Source organism: Pseudochaenichthys georgianus, chromosome 19 (genome assembly GCF_902827115.2).
Source record: "Pseudochaenichthys georgianus chromosome 19, fPseGeo1.2, whole genome shotgun sequence".
NCBI lineage: Eukaryota > Metazoa > Chordata > Actinopteri > Perciformes > Channichthyidae > Pseudochaenichthys > Pseudochaenichthys georgianus.
Genome location: NC_047521.1, coordinates 16,842,342 through 16,862,052, shown reverse-complemented (window position 1 = coordinate 16,862,052; position 19,711 = coordinate 16,842,342). Strand labels below are relative to the sequence as shown.

At 41.4% G+C, this 19,711-nt stretch overlaps 1 protein-coding gene across 4 annotated transcripts in view; it reads right to left on the bottom strand.

Annotated features, from left to right (window-relative positions):
* LOC117464760 (disks large homolog 5-like) overlaps positions 1-14,207 on the bottom strand; it is a 28,290-nt gene extending 14,083 nt beyond the window's left edge. For 3 of the 4 annotated variants that reach the window (XM_034107411.2, XM_034107412.2, XM_034107414.2), the window contains exons 1-15: positions 13,482-14,207; positions 8,990-9,058; positions 8,009-8,177; positions 7,534-7,677; positions 6,127-6,310; positions 4,888-5,144; positions 4,242-4,554; positions 3,323-3,553; positions 2,117-2,301; positions 1,839-1,964; positions 1,439-1,571; positions 1,205-1,329; positions 869-1,044; positions 632-735; positions 67-159 (exon numbers count right to left, since the gene is read on the bottom strand). In XM_034107411.2, coding sequence (XP_033963302.1) covers positions 67-159; positions 632-735; positions 869-1,044; positions 1,205-1,329; positions 1,439-1,571; positions 1,839-1,964; positions 2,117-2,301; positions 3,323-3,553; positions 4,242-4,554; positions 4,888-5,144; positions 6,127-6,310; positions 7,534-7,677; positions 8,009-8,177; positions 8,990-9,058; positions 13,482-13,779 — 2,607 coding nt within the window. In that variant the 5' untranslated portion in view covers positions 13,780-14,207. The remainder of the gene's footprint in view (positions 1-66; positions 160-631; positions 736-868; positions 1,045-1,204; positions 1,330-1,438; positions 1,572-1,838; positions 1,965-2,116; positions 2,302-3,322; positions 3,554-4,241; positions 4,555-4,887; positions 5,145-6,126; positions 6,311-7,533; positions 7,678-8,008; positions 8,178-8,989; positions 9,059-13,481) is intronic. The other variant, XM_034107413.2, reaches the window with a different exon arrangement.
* Positions 14,208-19,711: the final 5,504 nt, after the last annotated feature.

The window sequence follows — 19,711 nt, the reverse complement described above, 5'->3', positions numbered from 1 at the left end:
CAGTGGCAAAACATATATACTGTAAACAAGTGTGAGTGCAAGTGTATGTGGGTCTGAGAGCTTCACCTTCATGAGGGAGATGCTGAGAAAATCACGGCAGTTTCTCAGCAGAGTCTCACATTCAGAGAGCGACTTGTTATCAAGTGCAATGCCATTGATCTGCAGTGGATGAACAAAATAAAGTTAGAACAACTCCAGTTTACCAAGTATGTCTTCCTCCAATTAAAATGAGAGATGAAAGCACACATAGTATATGCGTTTCATTATTGAGTGTGCTGCTGATGAACATTCAAATTTGATACACAGCAAAATAATTGTATTCTCCATGATTTGACACGAGATAAAACTTTGGTGCAGATTTGATTTACAGAAATACACACCGAATTGCCTTGTAGCACACGCATATTAATAAACATACATTTCCTGTCACCAAACTGCCAAGACTACATTCTTTGAAGGTCATTTCATGGTGTGCCCTTCAAAGTTTGACTTTTTTGTAGGTTAATTAATTGAGACATTAAACACGAGTGTGGTCAGTAGATGGCACTAAAAGCCAACATCTCAAAACCTGTCTAATGCCATCAAATCATCATCATGAATAATTCATATATTTTCTGTACAGCATACTCACAGCTGAGAGTCTATCCCCGACAGTAAGAGCGCAGTCTCTGGCAGCTGGACTGCTTGGGGCCAAAGTGGCAACAAACACTCCACTTTCCAGACCTATGCCGCTGTCTGAGAGGTTAGACGGAGGAAAAATAAATAAATCATATTACATGTTATGTGTCCATCTTTCTAAAAAGTAAAACAAAAACAACAGCAGTATGAAAATGGGGAGGTTTACTTAATAATTAGTCGTTTATTTTACCTTTGTTTCCTGCCAGGTTTATCTGGATTGGAGTGATGATCCGTCCTCCCAGACTCTTCCTTCTGCGGACCACCATATTAATCACTCCCTCGCCGCTCACCACCACTTTAATCACTTGCTTCCTATCTTTATTGGTCAGGTCCACGTCATTTATTTTCAACAACCAATCGTTCACCCTGCACAGACAGATCCAGAGCAATGGTTGAATTATTAAATCCTCAAAATAAAAACAAGGACACTAAATGCAATACGGGATAATAAATATTTTATTACGATAAACGAAGAAACATTTTAACGCTTAAAAATGTGCTTTAATTACCAAGTTGAGACATTTACCTTAATCTTCCTTCAGCCATACTTCCTTTATCCACCTTACTGACAAATATGCCACAATCTCCTGGTAAATAAGGATCATTCACCCCTTCAGCAATATCAAACCCAAGTGCTTTCAAATCCATGTCCTGAATAAGAAAGAAAAAAAGCATAGATTGAGAGCATTACAATTTGGTTCACAGAAAGTTAAATTATTTTATATAAATGTTAAGATGATAACAACATTCACACTCTTACTCTGTGCTTTTCAAATTCTACAACTTCCGTCTCCCACTCCATCGAGTCTGTGTCGATGGCTGAATCATGTGAACTGTGAGCCATCAGCTGACGAAACCTCGCTTCCTTTTCCAACTGATCTTCCATCTTTTCCCTGCAGGACACACAACACGTGTAGCTCTTAAGTAAGTACAGTCACCGATAGGAGTTCTTTTGCTCAGTCAGTGACACACTTCCTCCACCAGGGGGCACAATAGATCTTGGATGAGATCATTCTGGATCCCCAAAACGCAAGGAGCACAGACTCCGACACAAAATAAACTAAGTGAATCACATTCAAGGTTTGAACCTAAAAATAGGGCGGAACATGAGATAAGTCTGTCAAATAGTTGTAAAGGAGCGTGGAGGTATCATGACTCACTTTAGTTCTTTGAGTTCCCGCGCAGCGTCGTTCTTCTGCTTCCTGGTGTCATCCAGATTCCTCAGAGCGTCTGCCAGATCACTCACAGCTCGGTCCCGCTCGCGCCTCAGGTTGTCACACAGTGTGCTGATGACAGATTCACAAATGTTCACACAAATCGGCGACAGACAAAGTGTAAACAAATACATTTTCATCCAAGCCTCTCTTCGCCAACATGTAACGTAAACAAGACATATTTCCACATAATCAAACCGACGGCTTCTGAACCCACTCCTCACCGTATGCTCTCCCTCTCTGCCACTATCTTGTCCCTCTCCTGAAATGCCCAGTCTCGTCGGCACTTGGCTACCTCGGCCTCCTGCACGGCCTCCTTCAGCTCCTGAGAGATGGCCTCGTACTGCTTCCTCAGAATATCGATCTCCTTGTTGGATCGTTCCATGTCCAGAGTGGCAGAGTCTTCCTTCTGGAGAGTGTAAAAAAATGTCAAGGTGATTGAGGCAAATGTCAAGGTGATTTTGGTACTTTAGACACAACTCAAAAGAAGGATATTTATATTTATGAGAAACTCGAGGCTGTGTTCAATCCGACATTAGCACTTGGAACTAGGAAATGCAGCGTTCCAATTCATTTAAATGAGACAACAGGCCTGGCTCCGCAGGGGTTCTTAAGCACAGGCTCCAGTACAAAAAGAAAAAACAAGAGTTGTCTGGTGGGAAAAAAGGAAGCTGGCTCAACTTTTGCTGCAACATCCGCCAGCAACTCATGGCACATCAAATACATGCAAACACACTCTCCTGGTGGATAATTTATAAAGTGAATGTTGCAATTTTTCTTTGAAGTGTTCAAAACATCTGCTGTAAGCCTTCAAAGATTAAATTCATCATCATGTTTACCCATAAACACCTCAAATAAACTGATGTGAGCTAAAACGCAACCCCCCCCCCCGCCTCCCACACTAGAAAGATTGCTTGAGGTGTAACAGTCATAGATTGGATTAGCTACTGTGGTTTAAAGTAGGTCAAATATAGTATAATGAGTGTGAGTCTCACTCGGAGTCTGCTGGTGTATGTGTAGTACATGTTCTCTCTGTAAATAACTGTGCAGCAGAGAGACTGCCAAACATAGTGAGGGCATTAATTAAGTCCATAGCTAAATTAATTCCATAAGACCTTACTGTACTGTTGTTTGGCTTAATTATCCCTTTCTGATGCAGTGCAGTTCTCTTGTGCACTGCAAAGTCTGAGAGCCTTTTCACTGTAATTGCTGCTAATTTCCTAATGCAGGAGTCTCCGGACCTTCATTTCCATTCATCTGACAGACCCCTTTGAAACAAACTGTGATGGGTGAAAATCAATGTGTGGAAACATGCCAGCTCCTAAATAAACATTTACTATTACTTTACGGGATGGGATGAAGGGATTATTGTTGGGGGAATAAATCAATCCCTCCATTTGTAATGATAAATCTCCCGTCTGTCTGGCTACCTGTCTGGCCTGGTAATACTCTCGCAGCAGCTGGTCCCTCTGGATGATGGCCTCCGTCCTCTCCTTGCGGGCCACGTCCCTCTCCTCTCGTACCGTCTCCATGTCCTTGCAGGCTTGGCTCAGCTCTTTCTGGGCCTCGGCCTTGTCCTTCACCTCGTGGCAGTATTTCTCCAGCAGCTCGTTCTTCTCACAGATGGCCCGGTCCCTGTCCACCAGCGCTGAGGCCAGCTCCTTCATATCACACAAATAGAATAAGATGGAGATCAAACGAGTAAAACATTTATATTTTGTGCTCATCTTTTATTTAGATTTCTAAGGTTTTTCTTATAAATATGATTTATTTTGGTATTCACTCTCTGACTTGTCTGTTCCTACTTAGGATTGTTTCTTGGGCAGCTGTAACACTGAAATCTCCCGCTTTGGAATCAATAAAATATAATCTTATCTCATCTCACTGAACAAATTGTGCTACCACTACAAGCTTCCTATAGGGGGGAAAGTGAAGGGTACCAAAGACTATTTTCCCTCTTGAAGCACATCCCTTTTCGCTTTTTAAAAAACTTCAATGTGTGTCGTCCTTTTAATACCAGTGTTGACACTATTGCTTTTACGGGTTAAATAAGCTCTGGGTGTTGCTTATTAAATTAAAAATGATAGCAGCTGTAAAGAGCTTAACTACAGTGGATTGGGACACACACATAATGCAATAAGTCATTCTTTGTCAATATTTTGACAAACACAGCATTACCATTTTAAGTTTGAATCACACATTATATTAATTACTTTTACAGATCAACAAATCCATGATCCAAACAGTAACTGCTCTCCCAGTCTCTAATTTAAAATAACCTCCAACTTTTAGAAAATATATTTATTTTTTAAAGTATACCCTTAAAGGAGCCCTTGATCCAGCTGTTACCTGTCTGAGAGCCTCCAGCTCCTCGCTGGCCACCCGTCTCTCTGAGGAAGTGTTCTTCAGCTTGGCCTCTGCCATCTCCAGGCCGGTCTGAAGCCTGTCCACCTCTTTGATCACCTGATCCCGCTCGCTCATGATCAGCCGGTACTCGTTGATCACAGAGTCCCGCTCCTCTTTGTATTTCTCGCCGTCTTTGGCCGCCTTGAGCTGCTGCGTCTTCAGCCGGGTCGCCTCTGACTGCAGCCGCTCCATCTCCCGCTGCAGCTCCTTGTTCTGGGAGGAGGCCTTGGATAGCTCTTGCTGCGTGTTGTCAAACCTGTGGAACAAAAAGAATGCATTGGGTCTTTATTAATTAATCCACAAAAACTAAAACATATCAAATAAAAAAAAAACAGGCAAAAAAAGTGACCACGCTTGCCAACTTAGCATCATAAAGGCAACCATCAAATGGGAACGCGTGTGCCCATCTGCAAAGCTTCAACAGCCTTGGATTAAGAATATTTTAAGCAGTGTGCCGTGTTGACCTTGGCATAACATTCAAGGGGTAAGTTAGAAGTAAAGTATGCTGCGCTTGCTGTTAATCATTAAACATTTTACAGCTGCTCAGTCTGTGCGAGCTTTGTGTGTCCGGTTATATTTCCGGCTTTACCTTCTTATAGAGGAGGAGCACTGCTGCTGATAGTGGATGGCTGCGTCTCTCTGCTTCAGCAGCATGTCCAGCTGCTTCTGCAGCCGGTGGTTCTCCTCCTCGGCCTGATCCAGGCGACTCAGGTCTGCGTTGTGACCCGCCGTGTTATCGTTGTAGCGCTTCCTCAGAGCCTCGTACTCAATCTTCACGGTCTCCAACTTGGTCGCAGTAGTGTCGTAAAGCTTGCTGAGGACATCAGATGACCCCTCTCTCATCACCTGGAAATTACATAATGCAGATGCCTTACTGAGTTAAAAAGGTTAACTACTATATAAATAATGAAACCATAATATATGTTAATAACGTCCAGAAAAATGAACTTAATACTGAATAAACTTGAACTAAAGCAACGCTTCAGCCCATGACTGTGTGTTGAGGTAGTGGACCAGAGCAAGACTTAGAAAGAGAGATTCTGTGAAGCTTGACTTTTAAGGACATCAAACAGAAATGCAACCTTTCACTGCTGCTTCAGAAAAGTACGGTAATACTGCATGCAACTCTCTGCAACGTCTTGGTGCTCTGAATACAAATATAAAAATGGCACTCGGAGAGCACAGGCCTCTGCCAGGACCATGCCATAATGCTGTGTCAATGTGTTTTTTCTATATTTATATTTTACTATGGCGTACAATACAAAGGGCATGTTTTACAAATGAGACAATAGAGTGTGCCGTATGTCACTGGCATCTAACAACTAAACAATAAAAGGTTGTCATTGGACTGACATCACCAAGCTAATTTGACTGGCGTTGAACATGAGTTTCCGTAACGATGACATGGGCTCTGAGGACAATGAGACATGTATCCTGGTTATCAAAAAGCCATGCAAGACATTCCCCATGGTTATGGAAGGTATTTCAAACATGTAATGATCCAACCTTCTGACTGCTGTCAGACAATACGTCCGGCGGTGAAATAGCAAGAGATGCGGGTCAAGTCATTCGTCTAATTTGATAGAATGTTTCGATCGATGCAGACGTGAGAGGTAGAGCTCGTTTGACCCCATTTCTCTGAGTGATGTTGTGGTCTTTGGAGTAATGGTCACCAAGAGAGAATAGATTTCTGTCAGGATGTTAATGATTGAATCTGAAGGGCAGTCAGAGAGTGTGTGCGTACTACAGGATGCGTAGAAAGTTTGCAGATTTCTTTATTCTCATTAGCCGTGTAAGCATACATGTAGATTGCCAGTCCCCGTTGTACCTGCTGGTGCAGCATCCTCATTTCTGCCACCTCCCTCTGGCCGTCGTCGTGCAGCCTCCTCAGCTCCTCGCAGGCCTGCTTCACGTGGTTGTGCTCCCTCACCAGCTGGATGTTGTCCTGTCTCATCGCCTCCAGCTCATCTTTCAGCTGAGCATGCTCGCTGGCCAGACGGCTGTGCAGCGTGCTGAGGAGGAACCACAGCAAGCACCGTTAGACTGTGGGCACTGTCACCCGGGTTTAAAATCACCGTTACAAGCGGAAATACAGCAATGCCTTATGAATCACAGAACCAATACTTAACGAGGGATTCTTTCACATAGGATGTTTTGGATGGATTTTTACTTTAAATTTGAAAAGCGAAAGTTATATCTTCATGTTGCTTCTACAGTCCAAAACCCAACTATTTACAATGATATAAAACAGTGTAAAGCTTCATATAAAACCACAGAGGAGCTGGAATATGCGGCATTGTAGCTTGATAAACTACTCAAAGTATTCACTCATACTCAGACTCTTCTTTTCAGGTCTTGCAACTTCAGATATGCTTATTAAGTTGTTGCCGATATGAACAGGAATCTCAGCTCAGAAGCAATAAAGTCCTGAGAGATGATGGTAGTCTTCGTGTTAAATGACATATTGATCTTAGTACAATGCACTGGTTGGGCATTCATGTGATTTCCAATTCACAGAGGATGTGTTTTCGTGTGAAAGGAGAAGTGCAGAGGCATACGGGACAGTAATAAATAAAGACTGTCTCTGGTGTGCAAACAGGGTCCAGAAGGAGAGGCTTAAAGATGGCAATAATCCTTCATCTGGCTGTTTGCATATGGGGCCAGATGTCGGCTCCCTACACTTTGGGGACAGGATGGCACCGTTAAATCATACAAATGGACCAGTCTCCCCTTCACAGCTTATTTCATGGGACAACAAATGCTGTGTCCGCAGTATTATCCTCATGGCACAGATGCCGTGCCACTCACACAGGGTTCAGATGATGATTACAGAGCATGCTTCGGCATAAACTCTTCAAGGAGGGCAGTATTTATAGAGAAGTCATTTAGGCTCTGCTCTCAACCTTTGGTCCAAAAAGACGACTCAAGATTTATGCTGCTAAGAAGACAATAGAAACAGTCTTTTTCTAAAACAAATCATAAAGATGAAATTAGATTGATGACTGCAAGGATTTTTCAAGGCTTAACTTATCAGCTTTTGGAGTGGTATAAAGGCTTCATCCCTATTACTCTCGCAAAAGTCAAATCTGTTCTATGCAATCTGCTGTGAATGTGTCCGAGGAAGAAATGAATACCAGCTAAAGCCTGCAGGCTGAGCGCACATGCATACAGCACAAAGGCTCCGGCTGTTAAAACATTTACAAACAAAGGCCGTGTCGCAGAGCGTTCCACTCACTGGTAGAAGTCGGCTTTCTTCACAGCCTCCTCGCACCTCTTCAGGGTGGTGCTGTGCTGGTTCTGCAGGGACTGCAGGTCCGCCATGGCTTTCATGCACTGCAGCTTCAGCCGCTCGTAGTCATGACCTGCTTTTGAGTTTGGTCTGTCTCACCAAGACGGGAAAAGGGGACAACATTGTGATGCATTAAAATCTAGATTTAAAACGTCGCATGAGAGAAGCGCGAGTGAGATAAACAACTTCAAAACCTTGTGCTCGTGAAAACACAAGGGAAGAGAGGTCGCATTAAAAGTATGATCACCCCTTGTTTGACAGAATTGAGCATTTTGTTCAACTTTACTTGTTTTTGTTGACGTTTTAAAAAGCACAAAGCAAAATGCCTCTATTCATGGAGTGCCTACGCATGATCAACGCGCTTTCTGTAAATGTTTGTTTTGTAAAACAGGCAGTAAAGTGCACGAGATCAGAACAGTACCTGCAGTCATCGAAGGTGGTTCCAGGTGAAGAGAGCGCCAGACGTTTACGCAGTTCGTCCCTCTCGCGGGTCACATGTCTGAGCTGGAACAGAACCGTCTCCATCTTCTCGTTCACCTGGTGGCTGTCCATGTGAGCGGGCGGAGGGGAGGAGGCTGGACCGGGAGTACCTGCGGGCGTCAGCATGTCACTGGAGGCATGGGCCGTTTACAAAGCTCAAACCACGGGGGCATTAGTGCAGCTCCATCCAATTCTTTTAAAAGCCAACTTTGCTTTATTGTAAACGAGGACTTAACCTCAACATACGAGTACAAATAGAGGCTGGATGAAAAGTGTACAACTGATGTCAAAAAAAACTCTAGTCTGCTTTCCCTTTCTAGTCTTTTAACTGAAAACTAAACGAGGAAGAAAGACTAGTTTAATGGCTCAATAGTCTCAGACTGAACTAACTTGGTCTAAATAGTAACCAATCACAAGGAAGAGCTTTTTACCGCAGCTATTTAAACAATCGTCTGCACGTCCTTACAAGAAACCATATTAATCTCACTGTATTACTTCCATAACATGTATCACATGTTTGCAGCCAAAATCAGTTTAATATGTATCCACCTCATTGTTGTACTCAGTATGTGAATATAATGCAGAACAAATCCCCCAAATGATAGAAGATAAGAGCTCCGTTTCCCTTCTGGTGGCATTGAACAGTCAAATCCTCTTTCCTTCAGAGAGTGAAACAGGCCTGTGAGTGTGTTTGTGCACGTGTGTGTGTTTAGGGGGTAGAGGTTTTCTAAATCCTTCTCACATCTGTGTAATCACTTGCATGCGCTCAGAGTCTAAACAGGCAGCAACCAAAGACTATTACTTGACAAATATTTTCTGAGAAACCATAGAGCCTACTTGTTTCTTTCTTTCCAGGAAGGTCATGCTTTTATTCTTGCCATTTCTCCAGCCGAACCCCGGCACAAGCACCACACTCACTCACCCAAGCTGCTGAGAGAGCTGCTGCTTTCCGAGTCCGACGGCATGGTGGACAGGATGCTGTAAGTGGACCCTGCGAGGAGAACCAAACGTTAAAGTCACTTGTGAGTGTACTCGACCATGTCTGCATTATAGTCAGATTACTATCTCCAGCATTGTATGGTACATCAAGGCCGTGGAGCTTGGGTTACATTTAGGGGCCTTTCCTGAAAAAAGGCCGGCTGGAGACATAATAAGGTGGGACTTTCCCCAACTTGGGATGACGGGCCCGGGGGCTGACAGCAGAGTGTGGCTAATTATCAGTTGGGCAGGGAGCTTGAATACTGACTAGCCCGGGCCCCAAAGAGGCTGCAGCCTTAGAGCCTCTCCTTTTATCTCCTCTGACAACATCACACAGTCCCCCCCCTGTGAAAGCCCCTTCTTTTATAGCCTACAGTGATTCATAATTAACTGTACGGAGAGGACGTCTCAGTACAACACTGAGTATTATGGAGGAGAATACTTTAGATAATTCCGATTGCACTCAGTACAATATCATTGTCATATTTCTTAAACATTTTTAACGAAACCCCAATACGAAAATGTTTATGTTAACTGTTATTGTAAAAAACGAACTGTAAAATAGAAAACTGACAGAAGTATCGTTATCAGATGTTTATAGTAAAGTCTCTGATATCGATATCCGACTCAAAAATCCAATATTGGTCGGGCTACAAATGTTTAACGACATACACATGGTGGTTAATGGTTTAAATCTGTATGTAAGCAAACATTACAATCCATCACAAATTACAAGGGCTCCAAGTAAAGTGTGTCCTATAAACGAGAATGTTTGACTGAATTAAACAATTAAAAGGATTTTCAAATGTGTAGTCTGTCTGTGTGTCCCTTGTTGAGTCATTTCAACACTTCTCCCAACTGTTAACACTTAGTCAGAAAAAAAGCAAACTGGATTTATAAGATGCTCGAGATATTTAACATACTGTTCAAGCTTTGATCAAACAGCAATGCACATTTACTGAGATGTAACTTGGCTGTGGGATGAAGAGCTTATAGTTTAGTTAAACCAGCAACTCCAGCCCCCGATGTAAAGTCTAGTGCTCGACTCGGGAGTGCTAGCATGACAAACGCTTCTATTTACCCACGTCCCAGTACTCTACATCAATCCCTGGCTGGCAAGTTCCCACTAGCTAAAAAGGAGACTATGAGTTTGATTAAGACTGGAAGGAGCCCAGCTAACATGGCTCACCCCTCTTTTTCCCAGCAAAGGACTGAAAGAAGAAGACTGATGTGCCTCAGGAACCGTGGCATCCCATGGATCAAGCTCTCTTTGTTCTCGCTCTAGCTTAAGTTTCCCATGACTCTGTTTGAGCAGAGACTGTCTCAATGGGCAAGGTTCACTGTGTCATAGCTCACTCACTCACTTTTCTGCCCGTGTGGAAGTCATGTGGACCTCGCTGTGGTCTGACCCTGGCCACTCAAGGATCTTATTTAGGTTGATCTCTTTTCTGAAGTCACAGTTAATGATTATATATAGCAAAAGAAAATCTTGCAAGGCTGAAAACTTGAGCACAAACAGTGAGTGCTGCTGACTCATAAAAATCACATTTAGAACTCCGTGTGATAATGAATTATTAAAAAAAACTAAATTACGGTGCGTTTTGCATGAAAATAAATGCATGTTTTGACTCGGGTCTGAGACTCTACAGTATGTTAAAATGTTTTGGGTTTAAAAACCTAAAGAAATACACTTTTTACACATGTAATAAGTAACATGTTCTTATATAGTGCCCCTTTATCTCGTGGGCGCTGACTATTTAAAAATCTGTATTTTTTTCAACATTTAAGAAAAGTTATCTAAACTTGTTAATGTTCATCTGCAGAAAATATGACCAAGTGAAGCGTGCAAACTAATGATTTACTGTAATGATTTTTCTCTAAGGCCCTTTGCCTTTATTAGAAAGAGAGAAAGGAAGAAAGAGTGGATAATGTTCCCGGGAAGCATTTGAAAGGTCTCCGCCTTAGTTCACGGGGTGCCTGCTTCACCATGTGAACTACCTGGGTGCCCAGAGGTCAGCGACTATTAATGTGCTTTTACAACTTTAACGTGTCAAACTCATGTCACGCATTTGGTTACCCTCTGACTTCTCAACGAGCATTATCTATCAAAGACTTTATATTTCCTTTAACAACATAACCTAGCTCTTGTTTTCTATATAAAAAGACATTTGAACTCCAGTATTATTTTGCAGCACAGCCAAGCGAACACGTCAGCCACGATACACACCCTTGCAATTTACTGCAATCAGGTTATTGTTCTTCAACATGCTGTAAACCAAAGACCTCGTATGTCAAGCCCTGAAGCTATGGTTATGTAAACATACTATTAAAAAAAAACACCTATTCATGTGCATTGCAATCACATCACAGAGAAAACGTTGCAGCCAGGTGGTCTTTCGGTGGCTCCAGGTACAGGTAGCATCTAACATTTGGATTTCACCTGCTGGGGTTAAATGATGCAGCTCTCACTCATTAACATTGTTTTGATTTCGATGATCTAGTTCTCTCGCCCTCTGGGACTCAAGGCGTCTGGGGAGATCGGGCTGCTGACGATGTACATTATTTCAAAGCATAGCCTGTAACGAGCTACAGTTCTCCTTGGGAAGGCCCTCTCTAGCCTGAGCAGTGGAGGAACCTGTCTGCCCAGTAGCAAAAAGCAGCTCAGCCCATTTGTGTGACTACCAACAGGGAACTGCAGACTACAGCAGACGAGGAAGACGAGCACTAAACACGTTCGTTGACAACCCTCTACATCAGTACTCAGTTTTAAACCTTAGTGCACAAGTGTAAAATGTGGTGCACAATTGAAACAGCTTTGATAAATAGACTCACTCTGCAGCGTTCTTACTCTTATAAATAATGAGGACAGAATAAATGTATAATTAAAACCTCAATCAGCACACCGAGTATTACATGATAGCTGAAAGCGAACAAAGTAACTCATGCAAATATTTCCTTTGAAATGCAAAAGGTAGAGGTGTAGAGCAAGTAGCATGCACTTGCATTATTGCTGCTGATTATTGCGCATATATATATATATATATATATATATATATACATATACATATACATATACATACACACATACATACATTCTGGCACATATATCCAAATTGTCTTACACTGAATTTGATGTCAAAATTGAGGAAGACAATATATATTTTTAGACGTCCTCATAACAGAGTAGCGAATGTTGTATTTTTCTGAGCGAACAGCACAAAATCCACTCGTACAACTCTGCATTTGCTGCAGAGAAGACTGTGTATCCCAGAAAGAGACTGAGAAATGCATCATCTGAAAAATGTCCTCATGCAAAGAAAAATAGTTATATTGGAGTAGATTAGATGAGGGTAATAATGAGCTTTGTAGGTGGAATGTGTGGTATGTTAGACCATTCAATCTGATTTTAATGTGTAATATATCCTTTTCTATAATTGATGGTGCACCCACAAAAGTGGAAACTCAGACCATGAAATTGTTGGATGTCCCCATTTAAAAAAAAGTATTAAAAGAGGTTATTCTGAACATGATTTACTACAAAGTGCTTACTGCATACTGCTGAAATAGGAAGATGGCTAATCGAACAGCTGATCCACATAGTTTAAATTGGTTATTGAGCAAAATAAATGCAAAACCGTTTACAGTTATAAAAAGTACAAATTATCAATAAAAATATAGAACATTAAAAAGCAACTAATTTTGTGAGGGAAAAGTGATCACCATTTGTTTACATTTAATAGATCCAGCAGTGTATCAGTTAATACAAATAATTTGCTGCAGCCTGAAAAGCATTTAGAAGATGTGGGATGGGCATTGTTCAATATAAAACAAAACGGTAATAGATAATGCTGGGCAAAGATAAGGAAAATAACTGTGCTTGACACAAATCAAAAATTCAATAGCCTACTTTATAAATCTCACTCTAAAGTAAGTGACTGTTTGCATTAACACACATTTCATTCTTCACTCATTCATTTGACTGTGACAGTGGGTTATTGATTCAAACACACATAACTTCAGGCAGCCATGCAGTCACTACATCGATTGTTTGAGTCTTTTTAGGTCCATTAAATTATTTCACAAAGAGCTGGCAGGCAATGCTTTTAGTGACATGGAAAAGGGAAACAAGCACAGTAGTGCGAGTGTAAATAAGCATCAGGTCACATGATTGTGAAGCCCTCTCTCTCCCTCACTCTGTATTCTTGCCCAAAGGAAAAGTCCTGCCCTTCATCAAGTTGTCATATGGTCAATACTCCTAATGTCGGTTAGATCATACCCAGAGCAGGATCCAAACCAAAATGTACAGGACACAATTCCCTTTGACACACCATAAAAACACAACAAGCATAGCGTGTATGCTTCCATTCTATATCATTTAATTTTCAGCACGACAACGCACTGCTTCATTGTTATGCACCACATACATAGCTTCTTACCAGTGGTGTGGTCCACTGGTCCGGAGCCATTGAGCAGCACCGAGTGCAGGTGAGGGTGCGTCTTCTCCAGGGCCGTGCAAAACTCTGCGAAATGGTCTCTCTCCTTACTTATCAGTATCTTCAGGAGAAGGTCCACTTTTTCCGCGTTGGAGGAGCAGTTGTGTCCCAGCTCGTAGCGTTCAGACTGACTGAGGGTCCCGCAGTGATCCAAAACATCCACAACTTGGTCCGCATCTGTTATCGACTCCACCAAGTTCTGGTAACATTTCTCCAACAACTCTTTATGCTTGGGCTCCATCTCTGTTTAGCTCCGCGTCGGTTTAACCAGCGAAATCAGCTTCGGGACAAATCCAGCTTCTTTACGTTTCTAATGCCTAGTCAACTTCACTTCGTGCTACTGTCGTAACTCCCCGAAACTACCCCCTTCGGCCTAGTCGGGACGGTTTTCAACCCGAATTGAAGGATACACAAGAAGTAGCCATATTTGTTGCCCAAGGCTGTTGACTGCACGAAAATGACAACACATTTTCCCTACCGCCGCTCCGTCCTTCCCGACAAAAAAGACGGCTCTGCCTCTTTAAGCTCCACTCCGCACACGTTTCGAAGACATTGTAGTCCTGAAAACAAGTTATTTCGACATGTTGGAAAGTGTTTAAAACTCCCTAAGAGCCCTCGCTCTCTGTGTGTTAGGCAACAAACTCCGCCATGTCTCACCGTTCAAGCAGCTGTAGCGCTGTGCCAATCATATTTCCGTGGAATGGACATTTAAGGTAAAAGTAGGCGGGGCTTGTTTTAGACGCACCTGGTTCCCTGTCGCTTAAAACCATATAAAATACACCACTTTGGCGCAGAGATAATTTTGTTTAAAAGTTCTGTATTTTCTAAAAAAAAATTGGTGCTTGTATTTTGGTTTAGTAATTCCTTTGTTTTACTATGTTGCTTTATGTTGTAGCCTACTCCACAACATTTCAGGGGGAAAATATTGCACTTTTTCCAAAAATGTTTGATAGCATTACACTTATGGCACATTTGTACACACATAGGTTGAGTAACTATGGAGATTAAGATTATTTATACAACATATGAATCAATTTATACATTATTATTATTATTATTATATTACTATTATTATATACTAGCATTGTAGTAAAACAATTATTTAGCAGCAAAATGAAATTGATGCACACTTTAATGCATTAATTATAATTATGATAAAAAAAAGAGTGGTAAAGTCACGCCCATCTACTTCCGGTCCATGGGACCTTATTTCGGAAAAAATATGTATTGAAGTCAATGGAGAGAGAAAACTTATCTTCCGATTCCATTTGATTTGTGCCACGAATTACACATATGATGTTTGTCAATCTTAAAAAATCATTTCCATGTCAAAAAAGTCACAGTTTGTCGTAAAACTGTTGAAATATAAGACTATTGAAAAATACGCAACTAGAAAGACTACAAATCCCAGAGTCGCGTAAGTGATGTCATAACTGATGTCACAATTATATTCCTCCGCTAAAGAGATAGCTTTAGCTAAAATAAGATAACTTTAACAAGATGCCTGTGTGCTTAGTACCAGGTTGTTATCATACCAGCAATGGGTCTTGCTCGTTCTTTCGCTTCCCGTCTGATGAAAGGACCAGGAGTGGCTGGCTGGATCAAGTTTGCTAGTAGCAAGCACGTTAGTTAGCATTACAGTCTTAGCCTTGTCATTTGTATTAGCCTTAACATCAAGTAACATCAAGTAACCCACAATGTTAAACAGTAAGAGTAGTAGTCATATTTCGTGAACCCTTTGAAGAGTACTGTCACACCGGTGATCATTCTATAATACACCATTTAAGCCCGGGGGAGAAATGCTAACGCTACATTAGCATCGGCGATCTGTTCTACTTCATGCTATCTGCACAAATGGTTGACATTAAACATTAAAAAGATCAGGCAGTTCAGAGAGAATCAAAGGAAGGCAGGCAGCTTTGCATGACATTCTTCTGGATGTGTTGATAGTGAGGGTAGTCAATCACTTTTTTGACAAGACAGTAGTGACGGCCATCTTGGTGAGGTGTGTTGTTGTGAGAGTCTGCGAGACCAGAGAAGTAGTTCATTAAGCGTTTCACACAACAAAATGTGTTACTTCACAGTTTTACGACACATTTTAATTGTTTTGGCTTGGAAAATTATCTTTTAAATTGACAAACATCAACATCAACAATTCAAACGGAGCTCCCCCGGAAGGGGAGGGACTTCGCCACTCTAATATTTTTGATATATTATTTTGAAATAGGTCATTTTGCATAATAAATACGTTTTTCTTGTTGGTAATTTATATTTTAATGGTTATACTTTGATATTTAAGCAATGTTTTAAATGCAGGGCTTTTACTTAAAACTAAATATTCACGGTGGTATTAGTATTTATTACTAAAAGAGTGTCATTAACCAATGTGACCAATGTGATCATAATATATTTTAGGCTAGGTGAAGCACATTTTAACTATTTGATATTCAATATTCAAAAATAATAAAGCGATAAAATAATATAATATGATAAAATAATCTAATCATATGTGTATGGATTTGTATTAAAATACGAATCTGTAAAGTCATTAAATGCAGTGGAGTAAAAAGTACCATGTTTCCCTATAAACTTGTGTGGAGTAAAAGTGTAGTATTGAAGTACTTGAGTATGCATTTGGATGATTAATGCCTATTACCTCATTACTTCTTACAACTCTCAATTTCAAGCAGAAAACATGTCAGTTTAGTTAAACTTATCACAATTCATGCAACACTAAGGCCATAATCTCTACTGAGGGGTTCACATGTCAAAATGATTGAGAAACACTGCTCTCAAAAACACAACAGCAAAACTGTTCTTCAATTTCTGTGTTTTCTGTCAGTTGGTGATTATATGAGAGGAAATGTGCGCTTATATGACATCAGAATATTCAGTGAATCGTGTTATTGACACAACACATGAATTATATGGATCTGAATATGCTCTTAATAAAAGCGAAATCCGACGCTTTTTTTCATAATTTTTTTATCTCAAGAATATTGTATAGCTCCTGATCTGATGCGTAAGTATAGTTGCCTGTTCCTCATCTGGATTTTCCCCTGACACATCTGCCCAGCTCTGTGAGCTTTCTTCTGCTCCACATAATCCATCAGATCTCAAAGGAGGCCGACGTCACTTAAGACTGATATCCTTAAGACTGAAATGCTCTAAATGCAGACAATGAAGTCACGTATAAGATTATCTATATGTGCTTATCTAGTCTCAGTACAGACAGCCGAACGGCAGAAATGCTGAAAGTGGAGCTATAATTAGAGCTTGTTCACCATAATTGCTGACTATGGTCTTTATTATTAAGGGGATTCGGTGTATTGCCTTTATGAGGATTGTGACTCTCATCTGGAGCTAGCCAGAGCACACCGGGTCTGGCTTTAAAGCTTAATATGGTACACAGTGTGCCTATACATTTCCCCACTTAAGTTTAGCACAGCTTTCACAATGCAATTGGTTACGTAAAAACTCAAATTATTTATTTTTCAGCATGGGAAATCCATTTGGCGCTCACCAAGAAAACTAGCTGGTATGTTTAGGAATTATGTTAACTCCTGAAACACTCACATTGGATTGAAATCAGAGGCTCTTAAGGCCCTGACACACCAGGCCGAAATCGGCCGTTTTCGTCACGGCCCGTCTACACTACAGCGTCGACAGCGTCGAAAGCTCCAATCTGCCCATTCACTTTCAATGGGGTGACGTCACGTAGCCGCGCTTTTTCGCCGAACTGAATTGTGGGTAGCAGAGCGGTCCGTCTCAGGCGACAGAAGTTGAACAATGTTCAACTTCTGTCGCCTGAGACGCCGGAGTAGCCAGCGCCAGCCAATCAAATCCCGTTTCCCAAAATCTGACAGCTGAAGCCGTAGCAAATCAAACCGCGTCTAAGCTGGGAGAGATATCCCGCCGTTCATTTCTATATTTCAAAAAAAGTCGGAGGAGAAACTAACTATCGCCGTAGCGAATCACCCGGTTTTGTATGACCAGACCCTCTTCACCTACCGGGATACAAACCGGAGGAACCAGGCATGGAGGGAGGTGGCAGAGACAGTGGGTGAAACTGGTAGGTTTTCGCCTGTTTGGGGAGTTTATATATATATTGCTCCCATACAATCCCCGGGGTTTTTTGCTTTGTATGTCGGGGGCGGGAGATTCATGTGATTGGTTGTTGGCCGTGTTGCTTGAATAAAATCCCCAAGCTCCAGACACGCCCAGCTCCAAGCTATTTTTGAAGCTGTAGTGTGGACGCTCCGTTAGTCGGACGACGAAGCGTGCGTGCCCTGTCGCCCAAACTCAATTTGGTGTGTCCCGCACTGCCTTATTTGGCCTTTCATGGCCGACGCACGGCCGATTCAACATGTTGATTCAACATGTTGAATCGGCCGTGCGTCGGCAACAGGCAGTCGGACAAAGAAATCACTCTGATTGGCTGTTCAGCAAGCGAATCAGTGCATGAGAAGCGAAACGCTGGTTGTTCAGGCATATTTGATCAAATATTGGAGGATGAACCTCAAGCTGAGTATGTTGAAGCTCTGCAGGCTGCTACTGATATCTGCTGCTGCATCTCATTATGTGTTGTTCATCTAATCCTTTGGTTTTGTAATTTGCTTATATGCACTCATGAAGTTTAAAGCAGGATTATGTCCCTGGCAACCAAATGTCCCCTAACTGCAGAAAAAAAATCCACTGCAAATCAACAATTTAGTCAAGGCGTACTTATACTGATTGTCTATGAAACAGTATTAACATTAGAGGCCAGTGGTGGTGACGTGCATTAAGGTAAAACGTGGACTAATCTCAATACAATTGGATTTTTTATTCAGATTACGGTTGAATCCATCTGTGAAATAGTTGACGAGATACTTCCTTTAGGTATTTCATGTTCATTCTTGTATTAGGAGTTTTCTAAAAAATGATTACCATATCAAACAATTGTATATTTCCATACAATTTGGTATTAATAAGTATTACAAAAAAAAGCTATTTCATCATTCATTTAGTCACCCAAAACGTCCTACCAAAATCTTATATATTGTCATTTAGAGTAAGAGAAATCTCCAGAAGTGTGAAGGCTAATTCAAAGGCTGACCTTCACAGCTCCCATCAATGATGTAGACCAGAGGTGCCCAGTACGTCGACCGGTCGACCGCGGGGGCAATGCTGGTAGACCGCGAGTCATTCATTAAAATAAAAAAAATCAAGCTCCGTTAAAATAGACAAAACAGGTTTTGATCCCTCCTCCCTTGTCCTCCCTGCCACTTAATTCAGGAGTTTACTTGATTGACAGAAAAAGCGACCGATCGCTTTCCAGTCTGTTAACCCAGAATGCAAAGCGATATAACATCAGTCAAGTGCCGGGTAGTGATGGGAATTCCGGCTCTTCTTGGTGAGCCGGATCATTTGGCTCGGCTCACCAAGAAGAGCCGGCTCTTTCGGCTCCCAAAGGGCTCTTCAGTTTACCACATATTATATCAAGTTTATAATTAGATCAAATGCCATGCCTCATTTCGCTCCATTTGCTCTTTCCAGCGCTGTTTTTGCAGGGGGCTGATTATGGACACAAGTGATTTTCACCCATTTATTAATTATATGTTTTACATTTGATAACACCAATGTGTTTAATAATGGCAACTTCTAATTGTGGGAAAAACGAAAACGTTCAGTAGAGACGTCCCATAGAACATTTTGCGAAACACAATAGCCAGCATGTGTAGTTCTGGAGCGGTGTTCGATTCCAGTTTTGGATAGTCTGGCATGGTTTCGTTCCATTTCACACAGCTGTTTGACGCTCTGCGTAACCTTACGGGAACTGTAGTCCCAAACGATAGCTGGGGATTATGGGTAGTGTAGTGTCTTCGGCCATCCTAAACTCAGAAATGTTGACAATCGCAATGATGCTCGAAATGTCCCTTATAGGCCTACGTCTGTTTCCGGTTATTTTTATTTTGAAATTCAGTTCCTGACGGACACCAAAAAAGCCCGAGATTATGGAATTAAACCAATAAATAAAAGCAAGGATAATTGTGTGTTATTGGTGAGTAAATAACACTGTGTTACTTTCAAAAGAATAACAAATTAGAAGGAAAAAAAGATTTAAAAATACAGATTTCAGTATTCTGAGGCTCTGAGCCCCATTTATTTTCCTCACAGACGGCAACAAAAGT